We start from the raw sequence: 23,080 nt of genomic DNA, 5'->3' as shown, positions 1-23,080 counted from the left end.
TACTCCCCAATTACTACCTTCCCTCCTCCCCAGCTCTGATACTGCTCCTCATTACACCCCAATTACTATCCTCCATCCTCCCAAACTGATACTGCTCCTCATTACTCCCCAATTACTACCTTCCATCCTACACCCCCAGCTCTGATACTGCTCCTCATTACTCCCCAATTACTACCTTCCATCCTCCCAGCTATAATACTGCTCCTCATTACTCCCCAATTACTACCTTCCATCCTCCCCAGCTCTAATACTGCTCCTCATTACTCCCCAATTACTATCCTCCATCCTCCCCAGCTCTGATACTGCTCCTCATTACTCCCCAATTACTATCCTCCATCCTCCCCAGCTCTGATACTGCTCCTCATTACCCCCAATTACTATCCTCCATCCACCCCAGCGCTGATACTGCTCCTCATTACTCCCCAATTACTATGTTCCATCCTACACCCCCAGCCCTCATACTGCTCCTCATTACTCCCAAATTACTATCCTCCATCCTACACCCCCAGCCCTGATACTGCTTCTCATTACTCCCCCATTACTATCCTCCATCCTCCCCAGCTCTGATACTGCTACTCATTACTCCCCAATTACTATCCTCCATCCTCCCCAGCTCTGACACTGCTCCTCATTACTCCCCAATAACTATCTTCCATCCTACACCCCCAGCCCTGATACTGCTCCTCGATACTCCCAAATAACTATCCTCCATCCTACACCCCCAGCCCTGATACTGCTACTCATTACTCCCCCATTACTATCCTCCATCCTCCCCAGCTCTGATACTGCTCCTCATTACTCCCCAATTACTATCTTCCATCCTACACCCCCAGCTCTGATATTGCTCCTCATTACTCACCAATTACTATCTTCCATCCTACACCCCCAGCTCTGATACTGCTCCTCATTACTCCCCAATTACTATCCTCCATCCACCTCAGCCCTGATACTGCTCCTCATTACTCCCCAATTACTATCCTCCATCCTCCCCAGCTCTGATACTGCTACTCATTACTCCCCAATTACTATCCTCCATCCTCTTCAGCCCTGATACTGCTCCTCATTACTCCCCAATTACTATCCTCCATCCTCCCCAGCCCTGATACTGCTCCTCATTACTCCCCAATTACTATCTTCCATCCTACACCCCCAGCCCTCATACTGCTCCTCATTACACCCAAATTACTATCCTCCATCCTACACCCCCAGCCCTCATACTGCTCCTCATTACTCCCAAATTACTATCCTCCATCCTACACCCCCAGTCCTGATACTGCTACTCATTACTCCCCCATTACTATCCTCCATTCTCCCCAGCTCTGATACTGCTACTCATTACTCCCCAATTACTATCCTCCATCCTCCCCAGCTCTGATACTGCTCCTCATTACTCCCCAATTACTATCTTCCATCCTACACCCCCAGCTCTGATATTGCTCCTCATTACTCACCAATTACTATCTTCCATCCTACACCCCCAGCTCTGATACTGCTCCTCATTACTCCCCAATTACTATCCTCCATCCACCTCAGCCCTGATACTGCTCCTCATTACTCCCCAATTACTATCCTCCATCCTCCCCAGCTCTGATACTGCTACTCATTACTCCCCAATTACTATCCTCCATCCTCCTCAGCCCTGATACTGCTCCTCATTACTCCCCAATTACTATCTTCAATCCTCCCCAGCTCTGATACTGCTCCTCATTACTCCCTAATTACTATATTCCATCCTCCCCAGCTCTGATACTGCTCCTCATTACTCCCCAATTACTATCCTCCATCCTCCCCAGCACGGATACTGCTCCTCATTACTCCCCAATTACTATCTCCCTTCCTAAATCCCAGCTCTGATACTGCTCCTTATTACTCCCCAATTACTATCCTCCATCCTACACCCCCAGCTCTGATACTGCTCCTCATTACTCCCCAATTACTATCCTCCATCCTCCCCAGCTCTGATACTGCTCATCATTACTCCCCAATTACTATCTTCCATCCTATACCCCCAGCCCTGATACTGCTCCTCATTACTCCCTAATTACTATCCTCCATCCTCCCCAGCTCTGATACTGCTCCTTATTACTCCCCCATTACTATCTTCCATCCTACACCCCCAGCCCTGATACTGCTCCTCATTACACCCCAATGACTATCTTCCATCCTATACCCCCAGCCCTGATACTGCTCCTCATTACTCCCTATTACTATCCTCCATCCTACACCCCCAGCTCTGATACTGCTCCTCATTACTCCCCAATTACTATCTTCCATCCTCCCCAGCTCTGATACTGCTCCTCATTACTCCCCAATTACTATCCTCCATCCTACACCTCCAGCCCTGATACTGCTCCTCATTACTCCCCAATTACTACCTTCCATCCTCCCCAGCTCTGATACTGCTCCTCATTACTCCCCAATTACTATCTTCCATCCTCCCCAGCTCTGATACTGCTCCTCATTACTCCCTAATTACTATATTCCATCCTCCCCAGCTCTGATACTGCTCCTCATTACTCCCCCATTACTATCCTCCATCCTACACCCCCAGCTCTGAAACTGCTCCTCATTACTCCCTAATCACTATCCTCCATCCTACACCCCCAGCTCTGATACTGCTCCTCATTACTCCCCAATTACTATCTTCCATCCTCCCCAGCTCTGATACTGCTCCTCATTACTCCCCAATTACTATCCTTCATCCTCCCCAGCTCTGATACTGCTCCTCATTACTCCCTAATTACTATCCTCCATCCACCCCAGCTCTGATACTGCTACTCATTACTCCCCAATTACTATCTTCTATCCCCCCCAGCTATAATACTGCTCCTCATTACCCCCCAATTACTATCCTCCATCTTCCCCAGCCCTGATACTGCTCCTCATTGCTCCCCAATTACCATCTTCCATCCTCCCCAGTACTAATACTGCTCCTCATTACTCCCCAATTACTACCTTCCATCCTCCCCAGCTCTGATACTGCTCCTCATTACTCCCCAATTACTATCCTGCATCCTCCCCAGCTCTGATACTGCTCCTCATTACTCCCCAATAACTATCCTGCATCCTCCCCAGCCCTGATACTGCTCCTCATTATTCCCCAATTACTATCTTCCATCCTCCCCAGCTCTGATACTGCTCCTCATTACTCCCCCATTACTATCCTCCATCCTCCCCCAGCCCTCATACTGCTCCTCATTACTCCCCCATTACTATCCTCCATCCTACACCCCCAGCTCTGATACTGCTCCTCATTACTCCCTAATCACTATCCTCCATCCTACACCCCCAGCTCTGATACTGCTCCTCATTACTCCCCAATTACTATCTTCCATCCTCCCCAGCTCTGATACTGCTCCTCATTACTCCCCCATTACTATCCTCCATCCTCCCCCAGCCCTCATACTGCTCCTCATTACTCCCCCATTACTATCCTCCATCCTACACCCCCAGCTCTGATACTGCTACTCATTACTTCCCAATTACTATCTTCTATCCCCCACAGCTATAATACTGCTCCTCATTAACCGCCAATTACTATCCTCCATCTTCCCCAGCCCTGACACTGCTACTCATTACTCCCCAATTACTATCCTCCATCCTCCCCCCCAGCTCTGATACTGCTCCTCATTACTCCCCAATTACTATCCTCCATCCTCCCCAGCTCTGATACTGCTCCTCATTACTCCCCAATTACTATCTTCCATCCTACACCCCCAGCCCTGATACTGCTCCTCATTACTCCCCAATTACTATCCTCCATCCTCCCCAGCTCTGATACTGCACCTCATTACTCCCCAATTACTATCTTCCATCCTACACCCCCAGCTCTGATACTGCTCCTCATTACTCCCCAATTACTACCTTCCATCCTCCCAGCTATAATACTGCTCCTCATTACTCCCCAATTACTACCTTCCATCCTCCCCAGCTCTAATACTGCTCCTCATTACTCCCCAATTACTATCCTCCATCCTCCCCAGCTCTGATACTGCTCCTCATTACTCCCCAATTACTATCCTCCATCCTACCCCCCAGCTCTGATACTGCTCCTCATTACCCCCAATTACTATCCTCCATCCTCCCCAGCCCTGATACTGCTCCTCATTACTCCCCAATTACTATCTTCCATCCTACACCCCCAGCCCTCATACTGCTCCTCATTACTCCCAAATTACTATCCTCCATCCTACACCCCCAGCCCTGATACTGCTACTCATTACTCCCCCATTACTATCCTCCATCCTCCCCAGCTCTGATACTGCTACTCATTACTCCCCAATTACTATCTTCCATCCTACACCCCCAGCTCTGATACTGCTCCTCATTACTCCCCAATTACTACCTTCCATCCTCCCAGCTATAATACTGCTCCTCATTACTCCCCAATTACTACCTTCCATCCTCCCCAGCTCTAATACTGCTCCTCATTACTCCCCAATTACTATCCTCCATCCTCCCCAGCTCTGATACTGCTCCTCATTACTCCCCAATTACTATCCTCCATCCTACCCCCCAGCTCTGATACTGCTCCTCGTTACCCCCAATTACTATCCTCCATCCTCCCCAGCCCAGATACTGCTCCTCATTATTCCCCAATTACTGTCTTCCATCCTACACCCCCAGCCCTCATACTGCTCCTCATTACTCCCAAATTACTATCCTCCATCCTACACCCCCAGCCCTGATACTGCTACTCATTACTCCCCCATTACTATCCTCCATCCTCCCCAGCTCTGATACTGCTACTCATTACTCCCCAATTACTATCCTCCATCCTACACCCCCAGCTCTGATACTGCTCCTCATTACTCCCCAATTACTATTTTCCATCCTACACCCCCAGCCCTGATATTGCTCCTCATTACTCACCAATTACTATCTTCCATCCTACACCCCCAGCTCTGATACTGCTCCTCATTACTCCCCAATTACTATCCTCCATCCTCCTCAGCCCTGATACTGCTCCTCATTACTCCCCAATTACTATCCTCCATCCTCCCCAGCTCTGATACTGCTACTCATTACTCCCCAATTACTATCCTCCATCCTCCTCAGCCCTGATACTGCTCCTCATTACTCCCCAATTACTATCCTCCATCCTCCCCAGCCCTGATACTGCTCCTCATTACTCCACAAATACTATCTTCCATCCTACACCCCCAGCCCTCATACTGCTCCTCATTACTCCCAAATTACTATCCTCCATCCTACACCCCCAGCCCTCATACTGCTCCTCATTACTCCCAAATTACTATCCTCCATTATACACCCCCAGTCCTGATACTGCTACTCATTACTCCCCCATTACTATCCTCCATCCTCCCCAGCTCTGATACTGCTACTTATTACTCCCCAATTACTATCCTCCATCCTCCCCAGCTCTGACACTGCTCCTCATTACTCCCCAATTACTATCTTCCATCCTACACCCCCAGCCCTGATACTGCTCCTCATTTACTCCCCAATTACTATCTTCCATCCTCCCCAGCTCTGATACTGCTCCTCATTACTCCCCAATTACTATCTTCCATCCTACACCCCCAGCCCTGATACTGCTCCTCATTACTCCCTAATCACTATCCTCCATCCTACACCCCCAGCTCTGATACTGCTCCTCATTACTCCCCAATTACTATCTTCCATCCTCCCCAGCTCTGATACTGCTCCTCATTTACTCACCAATTACTATCCTCCATCCTCCCCAGCTCTGATACTGCTCCTCATTACTAACCAATTACTATCCTCCATCCTCCCCAGCTCTGATACTGCTCCTCATTACCCCCCAATTACTATCCTCCATCCTCCCCAGCTCTGATACTGCTCCTCATTACTCCCCAATTACTATCCACCATCCTCCCCAGCTCTGATACTGCTCCTCATTACTCCCCAATTACTATCTTCCATCCTCCCCAGCTCTGATACTGCTCCTCATTACTCCCTAATTACTATATTCCATCCTCCCCAGCTCTGATACTGCTCCTCATTACTCCCCAATTACTATCCTCCATCCTCCCCAGCACGAATACTGCTCCTCATTACTCCCCAATTACTATCTCCCTTCCTAAATCCCAGCTCTGATACTGCTCCTCATTACTCCCCAATTACTATCCTCCATCCTACACCCCCAGCTCTGATACTGCTCCTCATTACTCCCCAATTACTATCCTCCATCCTCCCCAGCTCTGATACTGCTCATCATTACTCCCCAATTACTATCTTCCATCCTATACCCCCAGCCCTGATACTGCTCCTCATTACTCCCTAATTACTATCCTCCATCCTCCCCAGCTCTGATACTGCTCCTTATTACTCCCCCATTACTATCTTCCATCCTACACCCCCAGCCCTGATACTGCTCCTCATTACACCCCAATTACTATCTTCCATCCTATACCCCCAGCCCTGATACTGCTCCTCATTACTCCCCAATTACTATCCTGCATCCTCCCCAGCCCTGATACTGCTCCTCATTACTCCCCAATTACTATCTTCCATCCTCCCCAGCTCTGATACTGCTCCTCATTACTCCCCCATTACTATCCTCCATCCTCCCCCAGCCCTCATACTGCTCCTCATTACTCCCCCATTACTATCCTCCATCCTACACCCCCAGCTCTGATACTGCTCCTTATTACTCCCCCATTACTATCCTCCATCCTCCCCCAGCCCTCATACTGCTCCTCATTACTCCCCCATTACTATGCTCCATCCTACACCTCCAGCCCTGATACTGCTCCTCATTACTCCCCAATTACTATGCTCCATCCTACACCTCCAGCCCTGATACTGCTCCTCATTACTCCCTAATTACTATCCTCCATCCTCCCCCCCAGCTCTGATACTGCTCCTCATTACTCCCCAATTACTATCCTCCCCAGCTCTGATACTGCTCCTCATTACTCCCCAATTACTATCCTCCATCCTCCCCAGCTCTGATACTGCTCCTCATTACTCCCCAATTACTATTCTTCATCCTCCCCAGCCCTGATACTGCTACTCATTACTCCCCCATTACTATCCTCCATCCTCCCCAGCTCTGATACTGCTACTCATTACTCCCCAATTACTATCCTCCATCCTACACCCCCAGCTCTGATACTGCTCCTCATTACTCCCCAATTACTATCTTCCATCCTACACCCCCAGCCCTGATATTGCTCCTCATTACTCACCAATTACTATCTTCCATCCTACACCCCCAGCTCTGATACTGCTCCTCATTACTCCCCAATTACTATCCTCCATCCTCCTCAGCCCTGATACTGCTCCTCATTACTCCCCAATTACTATCCTCCATCCTCCCCAGCTCTGATACTGCTACTCATTACTCCCCAATTACTATCCTCCATCCTCCTCAGCCCTGATACTGCTCCTCATTACTCCCCAATTACTATCCTCCATCCTCCCCAGCCCTGATACTGCTCCTCATTACTCCCCAATTACTATCTTCCATCCTACACCCCCAGCCCTCATACTGCTCCTCATTACTCCCAAATTACTATCCTCCATCCTACACCCCCAGCCCTCATACTGCTCCTCATTACTCCCAAATTACTATCCTCCATCCTACACCCCCAGTCCTGATACTGCTACTCATTACTCCCCCATTACTATCCTCCATCCTCCCCAGCTCTGATACTGCTACTCATTACTCCCCAATTACTATCCTCCATCCTCCCCAGCTCTGACACTGCTCCTCATTACTCCCCAATTACTATCTTCCATCCTACACCCCCAGCCCTGATACTGCTCCTCATTTACTCCCCAATTACTATCTTCCATCCTCCCCAGCTCTGATACTGCTCCTCATTACTCCCCAATTACTATCTTCCATCCTACACCCCCAGCCCTGATACTGCTCCTCATTACTCCCTAATCACTATCCTCCATCCTACACCCCCAGCTCTGATACTGCTCCTCATTACTCCCCAATTACTATCTTCCATCCTCCCCAGCTCTGATACTGCTCCTCATTACTCCCCAATTACTATCCTCCATCCTCCCCAGCTCTGATACTGCTCCTCATTACTCCCCAATTACTATCCACCATCCTCCCCAGCTCTGATACTGCTCCTCATTACTCCCCAATTACTATCTTCCATCCTCCCCAGCTCTGATACTGCTCCTCATTACTCCCTAATTACTATATTCCATCCTCCCCAGCTCTGATACTGCTCCTCATTACTCCCCAATTACTATCCTCCATCCTCCCCAGCACGGATACTGCTCCTCATTACTCCCCAATTACTATCCTCCATTCTACACCCCCAGCTCTGATACTGCTCCTCATTACTCCCCAATTACTATCCTCCATCCTCCCCAGCTCTGATACTGCTCATCATTACTCCCCAATTACTATCTTCCATCCTATACCCCCAGCCCTGATACTGCTCCTCATTACTCCCTAATTACTATCCTCCATCCTCCCCAGCTCTGATACTGCTCCTTATTACTCCCCCATTACTATCTTCCATCCTACACCCCCAGCCCTGATACTGCTCCTCATTACACCCCAATTACTATCTTCCATCCTATACCCCCAGCCCTGATACTGCTCCTCATTACTCCCCAATTACTATCCTGCATCCTCCCCAGCCCTGATACTGCTCCTCATTACTCCCCAATTACTATCTTCCATCCTCCCCAGCTCTGATACTGCTCCTCATTACTCCCCCATTACTATCCTCCATCCTCCCCCAGCCCTCATACTGCTCCTCATTACTCCCCCATTACTATCCTCCATCCTACACCCCCAGCTCTGATACTGCTCCTCATTACTCCCCCATTACTATCCTCCATCCTCCCCCAGCCCTCATACTGCTCCTCATTACTCCCCCATTACTATGCTCCATCCTACACCTCCAGCCCTGATACTGCTCCTCATTACTCCCCAATTACTATGCTCCATCCTACACCTCCAGCCCTGATACTGCTCCTCATTACTCCCTAATTACTATCCTCCATCCTCCCCCCCAGCTCTGATACTGCTCCTCATTACTCCCCAATTACTATCCTCCATCCTCCCCAGCTCTGATACTGCTCCTCATTACTCCCCAATTACTATCCTCCATCCTCCCCAGCTCTGATACTGCTCCTCATTACTCCCCAATTACTATTCTTCATCCTCCCCAGCCCTGATACTGCTCCTCATTACTCCCCAATTACTATCTTCCATCCTCCCCAGCTCTGATACTGCTCCTCATTACTCCCCAATTACTATCTTCCATCCACCAGCTCTGATACTGCTCCTCATTAATCTGCAATCAGTACTCGATCTTTGATTAGCCCCAACACCCCGTTCTGATATTACTCCACAGTGCTGATTACTATCTTCCATTCAACCTCCCTCTTACATACTACTGATAACTACCCACTTCCCATTACTGCTACTAATGACGATTGCTCTCTGTTGCTACTGCCCCCCAATAACCAGCACCTTCCACCCTCCAGCTCGATCTAACACTGATTTTTCCCATTTGCTCCTCACGTTGATGTGATCGTCCGGAATCTCTCCTGACCAGCAGTGTCCCAAATCTGGAGCTTTACACGTTCTCCATCCAGAACCAGAGTTCGAATCTTAAAGTCAACTCCAATCGTCGTTATGTAACTACCTGTGGACGGCAGTCAGGGCTCAGAACGCAGATGGTAACGAGCAGTAAAGACAGTAAATAGAGAGTTTTGTAAGAGGCAGAGGAATCAGACAGGTCATACTCACCAGAGAACGAATTGTCAGAGAACCTCAGTAACAAACTACTTTTCCCCACACCTAGGAGGAAACATAACCAGTGAGATGTGCGCTATACACTATTCCATGAGCTGGGAGATACAGGCCACGATATGTGCGAGAGAGAGAGAGTGAGGGTGGCCACAGGGCCAGAGAGAGAAGTCACGTGGCCAGGGGGGGGAGAAAGAGAAAAAGAGGGAGAAGGGAATGGTGAGCGAGGCCACTGGGCGACAGAGACAGAAGTCTCATGGCGAAGGTCAACGAGAAAGAGGGAGGCTACAGGGCCAGAGAGAGAAGGCAGCAACGGGGCAAGGGAAAGAGAGAGGAAGGCTACTGAGAGAAGTCAGGTGGCCCGGATGAGCCACAGAGAGAGAGAGAGAGAGAGAGAGAGAGAGAGAGAGTGTCCACAGGGCCAGAGAGAGAGTTCATGTGGACAAGGTGAGTAAGCAAGAGAGAGTGTGAGAGAGGCCACTGGGCCAGAGTGAGCGAGACAGAGAGAAGGAGGCCACTGGGTGAGGGAGAGAGATAAAGTTAGGCCACTGGGACAGGTTAAGCAAGAGAGAAATGGAGGGCACAGGGCGAGTATGAGAGAAATGGAGGGCACGAGGCCAGGGTGAGCGAGAGAGAAATGGAGGGCACGAGGCTAGGGTGAGCGAGAAAGAGAGAGAGGAGGGCACGGGGCCATGGTGAGCAAGAGAGAGGGGAAGGCCACAGAACCAGAGAGAGCGGTCACGTGGACAGAGTAAGCAAGCAAGAGAGAGGCCACAAGGCCAAAGTGAGAAGACAGCGAAAAGGAGGCCACCCGGTGAGGGAGAGAGATAGAGAGAGCCCATAGGGTCGGGATGAGCGAGAGAAATGGTGGGCACAGGGCTAGAGTGAGAGAAACGGTGGGCACAGAGCTAGGGTCACCAAGAAAAAAATGGTGGGGCCAGGGGGAGCTAGATCGAGAAGGAGGAAGGCCACGAGGCCAGTGAGAGAAAGGAGGGCACGAAACAAGGGTGACCGAGAGAGAAGGACACAGATTTGCTCATCGCCTGATCTGATTTGTACAGGACAGTTTTCACTACACTCACCCGAATCCCCAATAAGTAGAAGTTTGAATAAATGATCATAATCCTTTGTAGCCATGACAGAAAGCAGCTGGCGTTCGCCCAGGAACTGGAAGAGGTGCTGCAGTCACGGTTTCCAATGTCTGATGCTCACACTTGGCCTGTCAAACTCTCCTTCCAACCGAGACTGTCACATACCCCTCCATCCACCCGAGACTGTCGCCCTTCTCTTTCCTTACCCCTGGGGGTGCCACACTCTTTCTTCCTCCCCGTCTTGTAACCCCCTGCTCTCCCTCCACCTGGGGCCGTCAGCCCTGCTCTCCCTCCACCTGGGGCCGTCAGCCCTGCTCTCCCTCCACCTGGGGACGTCAGCCCTGCTCTCCCTCCACCTGGGGACGTCAGCCCTGCTCTCCCTCCACCTGGGGACGTCAGCCCTGCTCTCCCTCCACCTGGGGACGTCAGCCCTGCTCTCCCTCCACCTGGGGACGTCAGCCCTGCTCGCCAACAATTGTCACCCCGACTCTACACCTGTATTGGTTGGCACCTTATATTACTCCCGAAGGGGCTTAAAATTCCTCTAACCCGTTTCACTCTCTCACTTTCCCTCTCCCCTGCTCAGTCCTTCTGCATGTGATGTTTTCCCGTTCAGTAACAGAGGAAGGAAATCCCAGAGTTTCCTGTACAGAGAGAGAAAACAAATGTACACCTCTTCCCCAGCTGTGTATATAGCAAAACATGCAGCAACAGGTAACTGTTCTGTGTACACGGAGGGTCACTGTATAACTAGAGGGGACTGGTATGTGTACACAGAGGCGACTGGTGCGTGTACACAGGGTGGTGGATCAGTGTATACTAAGAGGGGACTATGGGTGTATACAGAGGGGGGGGAGGTCAGTGTATACTTGGAGGGGACTGGTGTGTGTATAGAGAGGGGGGGGTCAGTGTATACGTGGACGGGGACTGGTGTGTATACAGAGATGGGGGGTGGGGGGGTGGGTTAGTGTTTTAGCATAAAGGCGTAATTTCATTAGCATGGGTGGGAGCTCGCCCCATAAATAAGTGCCGCTATACCACGCACTTACGGTATCTCCCAACTCACTATTTGCAGCCTTATAGGGCTGCAAACAAAAAAATGCCAGTCCAGGACGAGATAGAGGCGCGAGGTCATCTGCCGTAGCTGGCCGTATTACGCGCTGCAACAGTGACTCGCGTCGCCCATTGCGGCTAAATGAACTAACCCCCAAGCAGGAATAAAATTAGGTCATTAAGCCGTAGGGAAGTTGGAGAGGCTGAGGCAGCTGGTGCTGGGGAGTTATACACTGGTACAGGGCTATGTAGCTGGTTGTGTCTGTGAGCGATACGGTGCCAGGGAGCTATACACTGGTACAGGGGGCTATGTAGCTGGTTGTGTCTGTGAGCGATACGGTGCCAGGGAGTTATACACTGGTACAGGGGGCTATGTGGCTGGTTGTGTCTGTGAGCGATACGGTGCCGGGGAGTTATACACTGGTACAGGGCTATGTAGCTGGTTGTGTCTGTGAGCAATACGGTGCCGGGGAGTTATACACTGGTACAGGGGGCTATGTAGCTGGTTGTGTCTGTGAGCGATACGGTGCTGGGGAGTTATACACTGGTACAGGGGGTTATGTAGCTGGTTGTGTCTGTGAGCGATACGGTGCCGAGGAGTTATACACTGGTACAGGGTTATGTAGCTGGTTGTGTCTGTGAGCGATACGGTGCCGGGGAGTTATACACTGTACAGGGGGCTATGTAGCTGGTTGTGTCTGTGAGCGATACGGTGCCGGGGAGTTATACACTGGAACAGGGGGTTATGTAGCTGGTTGTGTCTGTGAGCGATACGGTGCCGAGGAGTTATACACTGGTACAGGGTTATGTAGCTGGTTGTGTCTGTGAGCGATACGGTGCCGGGGAGTTATATACTGTACAGGGCTATGTAGCTGGTTGTGTCTGTGAGCGATACGGTGCCGGGGAGTTATACACTGGTACAGGGGGCTATGTAGCTGGTTGTGTCTGTGAGCGATACGGTGCCGGGGAGCTATACACTGTACAGGGCTATGTAGCTGGTTGAGTCTGTGAGCGATACGGTGCCGGGGAGTTATTCACTGGTACAGGGATATGTAGCTGGTTGTGTCTGTGAGCGATACGGTGCCAGGGAGCTATACACTGGTACAGGGGGCTATGTAGCTGGTTGTGTCTGTGAGCGATACGGTGCCGGGGAGTTATACACTGGTACAGGGGGCTATGTAGCTGGTTGAGTCTGTGAGCGATACGGTGCCGGGGAGTTATACACTGGTACAGGGGGCTATATAGCTGGTTGTGTCTGTGAGCGATACGGTGCCGGGGAGTTATACACTGGTACAGGGCTATGTAGCTGGTTGAGTCTGTGAGCGATACGGTGCCGGGGAGTTATTCACTGGTACAGGGATATGTAGCTGGTTGTGTCTGTGAGCGATACGGTGCCGGGGAGCTATACACTGGTACAGGGGGCTATATAGCTGGTTGTGTCTGTGAGCGATACGGTGCCGGGGAGTTATACACTGGTACAGGGCTATGTAGCTGGTTGTGTCTGTGAGCGATACGGTGTCGGGGAGTTATACACTGGTACAGGGGGCTATGTAGCTGGTTGTGTCTGTGAGCGATACGGTGCCGGGGAGTTATACACTGGTACAGGGGGCTATGTACCTGGTTGTGTCTGTGAGTGATACGGTGCCGGGGAGCTATACACTGGTACAGGGCTATGTAGCTGGTTGTGTCTGTGAGCGATACAGTGCCGGGGAGTTATACACTGGTACAGGGGGCTATGTAGCTGGTTGTGTCTGTGAGCGATTCGGTGCTGGGGAGTTATACACTGGTACAGGGGGCTATGTAGCTGGTTGTGTATGTGAGCAATACGGTGCCGGGGAGTTATACACTGGTACAGGGGCTATGTAGCTGGTTGTGTCTGTGAGCGATACGGTGCCGGGGAGTTATACTCAGGTACAGGGCAATGTAGCTGGTTGTGTCTGTGAGCGATACGGTGCTGGGGAGTTATACACTGGTACAGGGCTACGTAGCTGGTTGTGTCTGTGAGTGATACAGTGCCAGGGAGCTATACACTCTACAGGGCTACATAGCTGGTTGTGTCTGTGAGCGATACGGTGCCAGGGAGCTATACACTGTACAGGGCTATGTAGCTGGTTGTGTCTGTGAGCGATACGGTGCCGGGGAGTTATACACTGGTACAGGGGGCTATGTAGCTGAATGTGACTGTGAGCGATACGGTGCCGGGGAGTTATACACTGGTACAGGGCTACGTAGCTGGTTGTGTCTGTGAGTGATACAGTGCCAGGGAGCTATACACTCTACAGGGCTACATAGCTGGTTGTGTCTGTGAGCGATACGGTGCTGGGGAGCTATACACTGGTACAGGGGGCTATGTAGCTGGTTGTGTCTGTGAGCGATACGGTGCCGGGGAGTTATACACTGGTACAGGGGGCTATGTAGCTGGTTGTGTCTGTGAGCGATACGGTGCCGGGGAGTTATACACTGGTACAGGGCTATGTAGCTGGTTGTGTCTGTGAGTGATACGGTGCCGGGGAGTTATACACTGGTACAGGGCTATGTAGCTGGTTGTGTCTGTGAGTGATACGGTGTCGGGGAGCTATACACTGGTACAGGGGACTATGTAGCTGGTTGTGTCTGTGAGCGATATGCTGCTGGGGAGCTATACACTGTACAGGGCTATGTAGCTGGTTGTGTCTGTGAGCGATACGGTGCTGGGGAGCTATACACTGTACAGGGGGCTATGTAGCTGGTTGTGTCTGTGAGCGATATGGTGTCGGGGAGTTATACACTGTACAGGGGGCTATGTAGCTGGTTGTGTGTGAGCGATACGGTGCCGGGGAGCTATACACTGTACAGGGGGCTATGTAGCTGGTTGTGTCTGTGAGCGATACGGTGTCGGGGAGTTATACACTGTACAGGGGGCTATGTAGCTGGTTGTGTCTGTGAGCGATACGTAGGGGGTTATTGAGGCGAGGAGCGCTCTGATGCCATTGTGTAATGTATCTCATTAAGGGGCTTATTCAGCAAAAACTGCCATGGCCAACACAAGTTACGGGTCTAACTCGTCGCGACTGAAGACGACAGACAGAAATCTACATCAGGATTTCATTCTTGCTCCGATGTCGGGACCGGTGCTGACTGGAGGACCCCTACCATCCACACTCTAGCCGCAATACGGCACATCTGGGGCCTGAGGTCAGGGATGCGCACGGCGAGGGACAGAGGCGGCGGAGGGATCTAAGAGGCCCTTCCCATAAGAAGATGGCGTTAGTTATCACAGACAAGCTATGGAAACGCTCTATATTACTGTATGGGGCTGCGTAGCCTCTAATGCGCGCAACAGGCTCCAGCGATATCTTCTGCGCCGCTAAATTCCTCTGTGTGACCATATCGTGGTACATGAAAAGCCGTCCGCGTATAACCGGCCCGATCATATGGATGAATACGCCCCAAGTGTCGGACACCATAGCATATAACACTGTATTACTCCCCGCCTGTCTCATACCGTACACTTATGGTGCGTACACGCTACACGATATGCTCCCTGAGCGATATCGTGTAGTGTGTCCCCGGCAGGCTGTGCTCGGTGTCGTTCATGATATTGAGCACACACGCTGAACGATATCATTAACGATATCCTTCAGCGCCGCGCTCTCTCCCCCATTCCCCAACATAAGGCAACCTGACGACATCGGCAGGTTGGCCTGCATGTTAACCCGATGAACGATGATGACGAACGATCCGCGGGAACGCGCGTTGTCGTTATCGTTCATCGTTTTTGTGTTAAAAATGGAAGATAAAGTGGAAGACTGAACGTTAACGATATCGTTCAGTCGTCCACTTTAATCGCCCAGTGTATACGCACCTTTACTGTCTCACACCGTGCCCTTACGGTCTCTCTCCTATCACTGCCAGCACCCGGCTGTCTGTCTCACATCGTCTCCTCACTGTCTCTCTCCTGTCACTCCCAGCACCCGGCTGTCTCACATCGTCTCCTCACTGTCTCTCTCCTGTCACTCCCAGCACCCGGCTGTCTCACACCGTGCCCTTACTGTCTCTCTCCTATCACTGCCAGCACCCAGCTGTCTCACACCGTCTCTCTCCTATCACTGCCAGCACCCGGCTGTCTCACACCGTCTCCTCACTGTCTCTCTGCTATCACTCCCAGCACCCGGCTGTCTCACACCATCTCCTTACTGTCTCTCTCCTGTCACTCCCAGCACCCGGCAGTCTGTCTCACATCGTCTCCTCACTGTCTCTCTCCTATCACTCCCAGCACCCGGCTGTCTCACATAGTCTCCTCACTGTCTCTCTCCTGTCACTCCCAGCACCCGGCTGTCTCACACCGTCTCCTCACTGTCTCTCTCCAATCACTGCCAGCACCCGGCTGTCTCACACCGTCTCCTCACTGTCTCTCTCCTATCACTCCCAGCACCCGGCAGTCTCACACCGTCTCCTCACTGTCTCTCTTCTATCACTGCCAGCACCCGGCTGTCTCACACCGTCTCCTTACTGTCTCTCTCCTATCACTCCCAGCACCCGGCTGTCTCACACCGTCTCCTCACTGTCTCTCTCCTATCACTGCCAGCACCCGGCTGTCTGTCTCACATCGTCTCCTCACTGTCTCTCTCCTGTCACTCCCAGTACCCGGCTGTCTCACACCGTCTCCTTACTGTCTCTCTTCTATCACTCCCAGCACCCGGCTGTCTCACACCGTATCCTTACTGTCTCTCTCCTATCACTCCCAGTACACGGCTGTCTCACACCATGCCCTTACTGTCTCTCTCCTATCACTCCCAGCACCCGGCTGTCTCACACCGTATCCTTACTGTCTCTCTCCTATCACTGCCAGCACCCGGCTGTCTCACATCGTCTCCTCACTGTCTCTCTCCTGTCACTCCCAGTACCCGGCTGTCTCACACCGTCTCCTTACTGTCTCTCTTCTATCACTCCCAGCACCCGGCTGTCTCACACCGTCTCCTTACTGTCTCTCTTCTATCACTCCCAGCACCCGGCTGTCTCACACCGTCTCCTCACTGTCTCTCTCCTATCACTCCCAGCACACGGCTGTCTCACACCATGCCCTTACTGTCTCTCTCCTATCATTCCCAGCACCCGGCTGTCTCACACCGTCTCCATACTGTCTCTCTCCTATCACTCCCAGCACCTGGCTGTCTCACACCGTCTCCTTACTGTCTCTCTCCTATCACTCCCAGCACCCGGATGTCTCACGCCGTCTCCTTACTGTCTCTCGCCTATCACTCTCAGCACCCGGCTGTCTCACACCGTCTCCTTACTGTCTCTCTCCTATCACTTCCAGCACCCGGCTGTCTGTCTCACATTGTCTCCTCACTGTCTCTCTCCTGTCACTCCCAGCACCCGGCTATCTCACCGTCTCCTTACTGTCTCTCTCCTATCACTGCCAGCACTCGGCTGTCTCACACAGTCTCCTCACTGTCTCTCCTATCACTGCCAGCACCCGGCTGTCTCACACCGTCTCCTCACTGTCTCTCCTATCACTCCCAGAACCCGGCTGTCTCACACAGTCTCCTCACTGTCTCTCCTATCACTGATAGCACCCGGCTGTCTCACACCGTCTCCTCACTGTCTCTCCTATCACTGCCAGCACCCGGCTGTCTCACACCGTCTCTCTCCTATCACTACCAGCAGCCGGCTGTCTCACACCGTCTCCTTACTGTCTCTCTCCTATCACTGCCAGCAGCCGGCTGTCTCACACCGTCTCCTTACTGTCTCTCTCCTATCACTCCCAGCACTCGGATGTCTCACGCCGTCTCCTTACTGTCTCTCTCCTATCACTCCCAGCACCCGGCTATCTCACCGTCTCCTTACTGTCTCTCTCCTGTCACTCCCAGCACCCGGCTGTCTCACACCGTCTCCTCACTGTCTCTCTCCTATCACTGCCAGCACCCGGCTGTCTCACACCGTCTCCTCACTGTCTCTCTCCTATCACTGCCAGCACCAGGCTGTCTCACACCGTCTCCTCACTGTCTCTCTCCTATCACCCGGCTGTCTCACACCGTCTCCTCACTGTCTCTCTCCTATCACCCCCAGCTGTCTCACACCTTCTCGTCACTGTCTCTCTCCTATCACTCCCAGCACCCGGCTGTCTCATAGCGTCTCCTCACTCTCTCTCTCCTATCACTCCCAGCACCCGGCTGTCTCACACCGTCTCTCTCCTATCAGTGCCAGCACCCGGCAGTCTCACACCGTCTCCTCACTGTCTCTCCTATCACTGCCAGCACCAGGCTGTCTGTCTCACATCGTCTCCTCACTGTCTCTCTCCTGTCACTCCCAGCACCCGGCTGTCTCACACCGTGCCCTTACTGTCTCTCTCCTATCACTGCCAGCACCCAGCTGTCTCACACCGTCTCTCTCCTATCACTGCCAGCACCCGGCTGTCTCACACCGTCTCCTCACTGTCTCTCTCCTATCACTGCCAGCACCAGGCTGTCTCACACCGTCTCCTTACTGTCTCTCTCCTTTCACTCCCAGCACCCGGCTGTCTCACACCGTCTCCTCACTGTCTCTCTCCTATCACTGCCAGCACCCGGCTGTCTGTCTCACATCGTCTCCTCACTGTCTCTCTCCTGTCACTCCCAGCACCCGGCTGTCTCACACCGTCTCCTTACTGTCTCTCTCCTATCACTGCCAGCACCAGGCTGTCTCACACAGTCTCCTCATTGTCTCTCTCCTATCACTCCCAGCACCCGGCTGTCTCACATCGTCTCCTCACTGTCTTTCTCCTGTCACTCCCAGCACCCGGATGTCTCACGCCGTCTCCTTACTGTCTCTCTCCTATCACTCCCAGCACCCGGCTGTCTCACACCGTCTCCTCACTGTCTCTCTCCTATCACTGCCAGCACCCGGCTGTCTCACACCGTCTCCTCACTGTCTCTCTCCTATCACTGCCAGCACCAGGCTGTCTCACACCGTCTCCTTACTGTCTCTCTCCTTTCACTCCAAGCACCCGGCTGTCTGACACCGTCTCCTCACTGTCTCTCTCCTATCACTGCCAGCACCCGGCTGTCTGTCTCACATCGTCTCCTCACTGTCTCTCTCCTGTCACTCCCAGCACCCGGCTGTCTCACACCGTCTCCTTACTGTCTCTCTCCTATCACTGCCAGCACCAGGCTGTCTCACACAGTCTCCTCATTGTCTCTCTCCTATCACTGCCAGCACCCGGCTGTCTCACATCGTCTCCTCACTGTCTTTCTCCTGTCACTCCCAGCACCTGGATGTCTCACGCCCTCTCCTTACTGTCTCTCTCCTATCACTCCCAGCACCCGGCTGTCTCACACCGTCTCCTCACTGTCTCTCTCCTATCACTCCAAGCACCAGGCTGTCTCACACCATCTCTCTCCTATCTCTGCCAGCACCCTGCTGTCTCACACCGTCTCCTCAATGTCTCTCCTATCACTGCCAGCACCCGGCTGTCTCACACCGTCTCCTCACTGTCTCTCCTATCACTCCCAGCACCCGGCTGTCTCACACCGTCTCCTCACTGTCTCTCCTATCACTGCCAGCACCCGGCTGTCTCACACCGTCTCCTCACTGTCTCTCCTATCACTGCCAGCACCCGGCTGTCTCACACCGTCTCTCTCCTATCACTGCCAGCAGCCGGCTGTCTCACACCGTCTCCTTACTGTCTCTCTCCTATCACTGCCAGCAGCCGGCTGTCTCACACCGTCTCCTTACTGTCTCTCTCCTAACACTCCCAGCACCCGGCTGTCTCACACCGTCTCCTTACTGTCTCTCTCCTATCACTCCCAGCACTCGGATGTCTCACACCGTCTCCTCACTGTCTCTCTCCTATCACTCCCAACACCCGGCTAACTCACCGTCTCCTTACTGTCTCTCTCCTATCACTCCCAGCACCCGGCTGTCTCACATCGTATCCTCACTGTCTCTCTCCTGTCACTCCCAGCACCCGGCTGTCTCACATCGTCTCCTCACTGTCTCTCTCCTGTCACTCCCAGCACCCGGCTGTCTCACACCGTCTCTCTCCTATCACTGCCAGCACCCGGCTGTCTCACACCGTCTCCTCACCGTCTCTCTCCTATCACTGCCAGCACCCGGCTGTCTCACACCGTCTCCTCACTGTCTCTCTGCTATCACTCCCAGCACCCGGCTGTCTCACACCATCTCCTTACTGTCTCTCTCCTGTCACTCCCAGCACCCGGCTGTCTGTCTCACATCGTCTCCTCACTGTCTCTCTTCTATCACTGCCAGCAGCCGGCTGTCTCACACCGTCTCCTTACTGTCTCAATCCTATCACTCCCAGCACCCGGCTGTCTCACACCGTCTCCTCACTGTCTCTCTCCTATCACTGCCAGCACCCGGCTGTCTCACACCGTCTCCTCACTGTCTCTCCTATCACTGCCAGCACCCGGTTGTCTCACACCGTCTCTCTCCTATCACTGCCAGCAGCCGGCTGTCTCACACCGTCTCCTTACGGTCTCTCTCCCATCACTCCCAGCACCCGGCTGTCTCACACCGTCTCCTTACTTTCTCTCTCCTATCACTCCCAGCACCCGGATGTCTCACGCCGTCTCCTTACTGTCTCTATCCTATCACTCCCAGCACCCGGCTGTCTCACGCCGTCTCCTTACTGTCTCTCTCCTATCACTCCCAGCACCCGGCTATCTCACCGTCTCCTTACTGTCTCTCTCCAGTCACTCCCAGCACCCGGCTGTCTCACACCGTCTCCTTACTGTCTCTCTCCTATCACTGCCAGCACCCGGCTGTCTCACACCGTCTCCTCACTGTCTCTCTCCTATCACTGCAAGCACCCGGCTGTCTCACACCGTCTACTCACTGTCTCTCTCCTATCACTGCCAGCACCAGGCTGTCTCACACCGTCTCCTTACTGTCTCTCTCCTATCACTCCCAGCACCCGGTTGTCTCACACCGTCTCCTCACTGTCTCTTTCCTATCACTGCCAGCACCCGGCTGTCTGTCTCACATCGTCTCCTCACTGTCTCTCTCCTGTCACTCCCAGCACCCGGCTTTCTCACACCGTCTCCTTACTGTCTCTCTCCTATCACTGCCAGCACCCGGCTGTCTCACACCGTCTCCTCATTGTCTCTCTCCTATCACTCCCAGCACCCGGCTGTCTCACACCGTCTCCTCACTGTCTCTCTCCTATCACTGCCAACACCCGGCTGTCTGTCTCACATCGTCTCCTCACTGTCTCTCTCCTGTCACTCCCAGCACCCGGATGTCTCAAGCCGTCTCCTCACTGTCTCTCTCCTATCACTCCCAGCACCCGGCTGTCTCACCGTCTCCTCACTATCTCTCTCCTATCACTGCCAGCACCAGGCTGTCTGTCTCACATTGTCTCCTCACTGTCTCTCTCCTGTCACTCCCAGCACCCGGCTATCTCACCGTCTCCTTACTGTCTCTCTCCTATCACTGCCAGCACCCGGCTGTCTCACACAGTCTCCTCACTGTCTCACCTATCACTGCCAGCACCCAGCTGTCTCACACCGTCTCCTCACTGTCTCTCCTATCACTCCCAGCACCCGGCTGTCTCACACAGTCTCCTCACTGTCTCTCCTATCACTGATAGCACCCGGCTGTCTCACACCGTCTCCTCACTGTCTCTCCTATCACTGCCAGCACCCGGCTGTCTCACACCGTCTCTCTCCTATCACTACCAGCAGCCGGCTGTCTCACACCGTCTCCTTACTGTCTCTCTCCTATCACTGCCAGCAGCCGGCTGTCTCACACCGTCTCCTTACTGTCTCTCTCCTATCACTCCCAGCACCCGGCTGTCTCACACCGTCTCCTTACTGTCTCTCTACTATCACTCCCAGCACTCGGATGTCTCAAGCCGTCTCCTTACTGTCTCTCTCCTATCACTCCCAGCACCCGGCTATCTCACCGTCTCCTTACTGTCTCTCTCCTATCACTCCCAGCACCCGGCTGTCTCACACCGTCTCCTCACTGTCTCTCTCCTATCACTGCCAGCACCCGGCTGTCTCACACCGTCTCCTCACTGTCTCTCTCCTATCACTGCCAGCACCAGGCTGTCTCACACCGTCTCCTTACTGTCTCTCTCCTATCACTGCCAGCACCAGGCTGTCTCACACAGTCTCCTCACTGTCTCTCTCCTATCACTGCCAGCACCCGGCTGTCTCACATCGTCTCCTCACTGTCTTTCTCCTGTCACTCCCAGCACCCGGATGTCTCACGCCGTCTCCTTACTGTCTCTCTCCTATCACTCCCAGCACCCGGCTGTCTCACACCGTCTCCTCACTGTCTCTCTCCTATCACTCCCAGCCCCAGGCTGTCTCACACCGTCTCTCTCCTATCTCTGCCAGCACCCGGCTGTCTCACACCATCTCCTCAATGTCTCTCCTATCACTGCCAGCACCCGGCTGTCTCACACCGTCTCCTCACTGTCTCTCCTATCACTCCCAGCACCCGGCTGTCTCACACCGTCTCCTCACTGTCTCTCCTATCACTGCCAGCACCCGGCTGTCTCACACCGTCTCCTCACTGTCTCTCCTATCACTGCCAGCACCCGGCTGTCTCACACCGTCTCTCTCCTATCACTGCCAGCAGCCGGCTGTCTCACACCGTCTCCTTACTGTCTCTCTCCTATCACTGCCAGCAGCCGGCTGTCTCACACAGTCTCCTTACTGTCTCTCTCCTATCACTCCCAGCACCCGGCTGTCTCACACCGTCTCCTTACTGTCTCTCTCCTATCACTCCCAGCACTCGGATGTCTCACGCCGTCTCCTTACTGTCTCTCTCCTATCACTCCCAGCACCCGGCTGTCTCACACCGTCTCCTCACTGTCTCTCTCCTATCACTCCCAACACCCGGCTAACTCACCGTCTCCTTACTGTCTCTCTCCTATCACTCCCAGCACCCGGCTGTCTCACATCGTCTCCTCACTGTCTCTCTCCTGTCACTCCCAGCACCCGGCTGTCTCACATCGTCTCCTCACTGTCTCTCTCCTGTCACTCCCAGCACCCGGCTGTCTCACACCGTCTCCTTACTGTCTCTCTCCAATCACTGCCAGCACCCGGCTGTCTCACACCATCTCCTCACTGTCTCTCTCCTATCACCCGGCTGTCTCACACCGTCTCCTCACTGTCTCTCTCCTATCACCCCCAGCTGTCTCACACCTTCTCGTCACTGTCTCTCTCCTATCACTCCCAGCACCCGGCTGTCTCATAACGTCTCCTCACTCTCTCTCTCCTATCACTCC

At 53.0% G+C, this 23,080-nt stretch overlaps 1 protein-coding gene across 2 annotated transcripts in view; it reads right to left on the bottom strand.

The window, feature by feature from the left end:
* LOC148525137 (ras-related protein Rab-35-like) overlaps positions 1-23,080 on the bottom strand; it is a 191,745-nt gene that overhangs the window by 31,054 nt on the left and 137,611 nt on the right. For both annotated transcript variants that reach the window (XM_088471172.1, XM_088471173.1), the window contains exons 2-4: positions 10,801-11,453; positions 9,719-9,769; positions 9,491-9,614 (exon numbers count right to left, since the gene is read on the bottom strand). In XM_088471172.1, the coding sequence (XP_088327298.1) occupies positions 9,491-9,614; positions 9,719-9,769; positions 10,801-10,855 (230 nt within the window). In that variant the 5' untranslated portion in view covers positions 10,856-11,453. The remainder of the gene's footprint in view (positions 1-9,490; positions 9,615-9,718; positions 9,770-10,800; positions 11,454-23,080) is intronic.

The sequence above is a fragment of the Taudactylus pleione genome, unplaced genomic scaffold, assembly GCF_031769625.1.
Source record: "Taudactylus pleione unplaced genomic scaffold, aTauple2 ptg000112l, whole genome shotgun sequence".
In the NCBI taxonomy this organism is placed as follows: Eukaryota; Metazoa; Chordata; class Amphibia; order Anura; family Myobatrachidae; genus Taudactylus; species Taudactylus pleione.
Note: the sequence above shows the minus strand (reverse complement) of the source record. Positions and strands in the feature narration are given on the sequence as shown.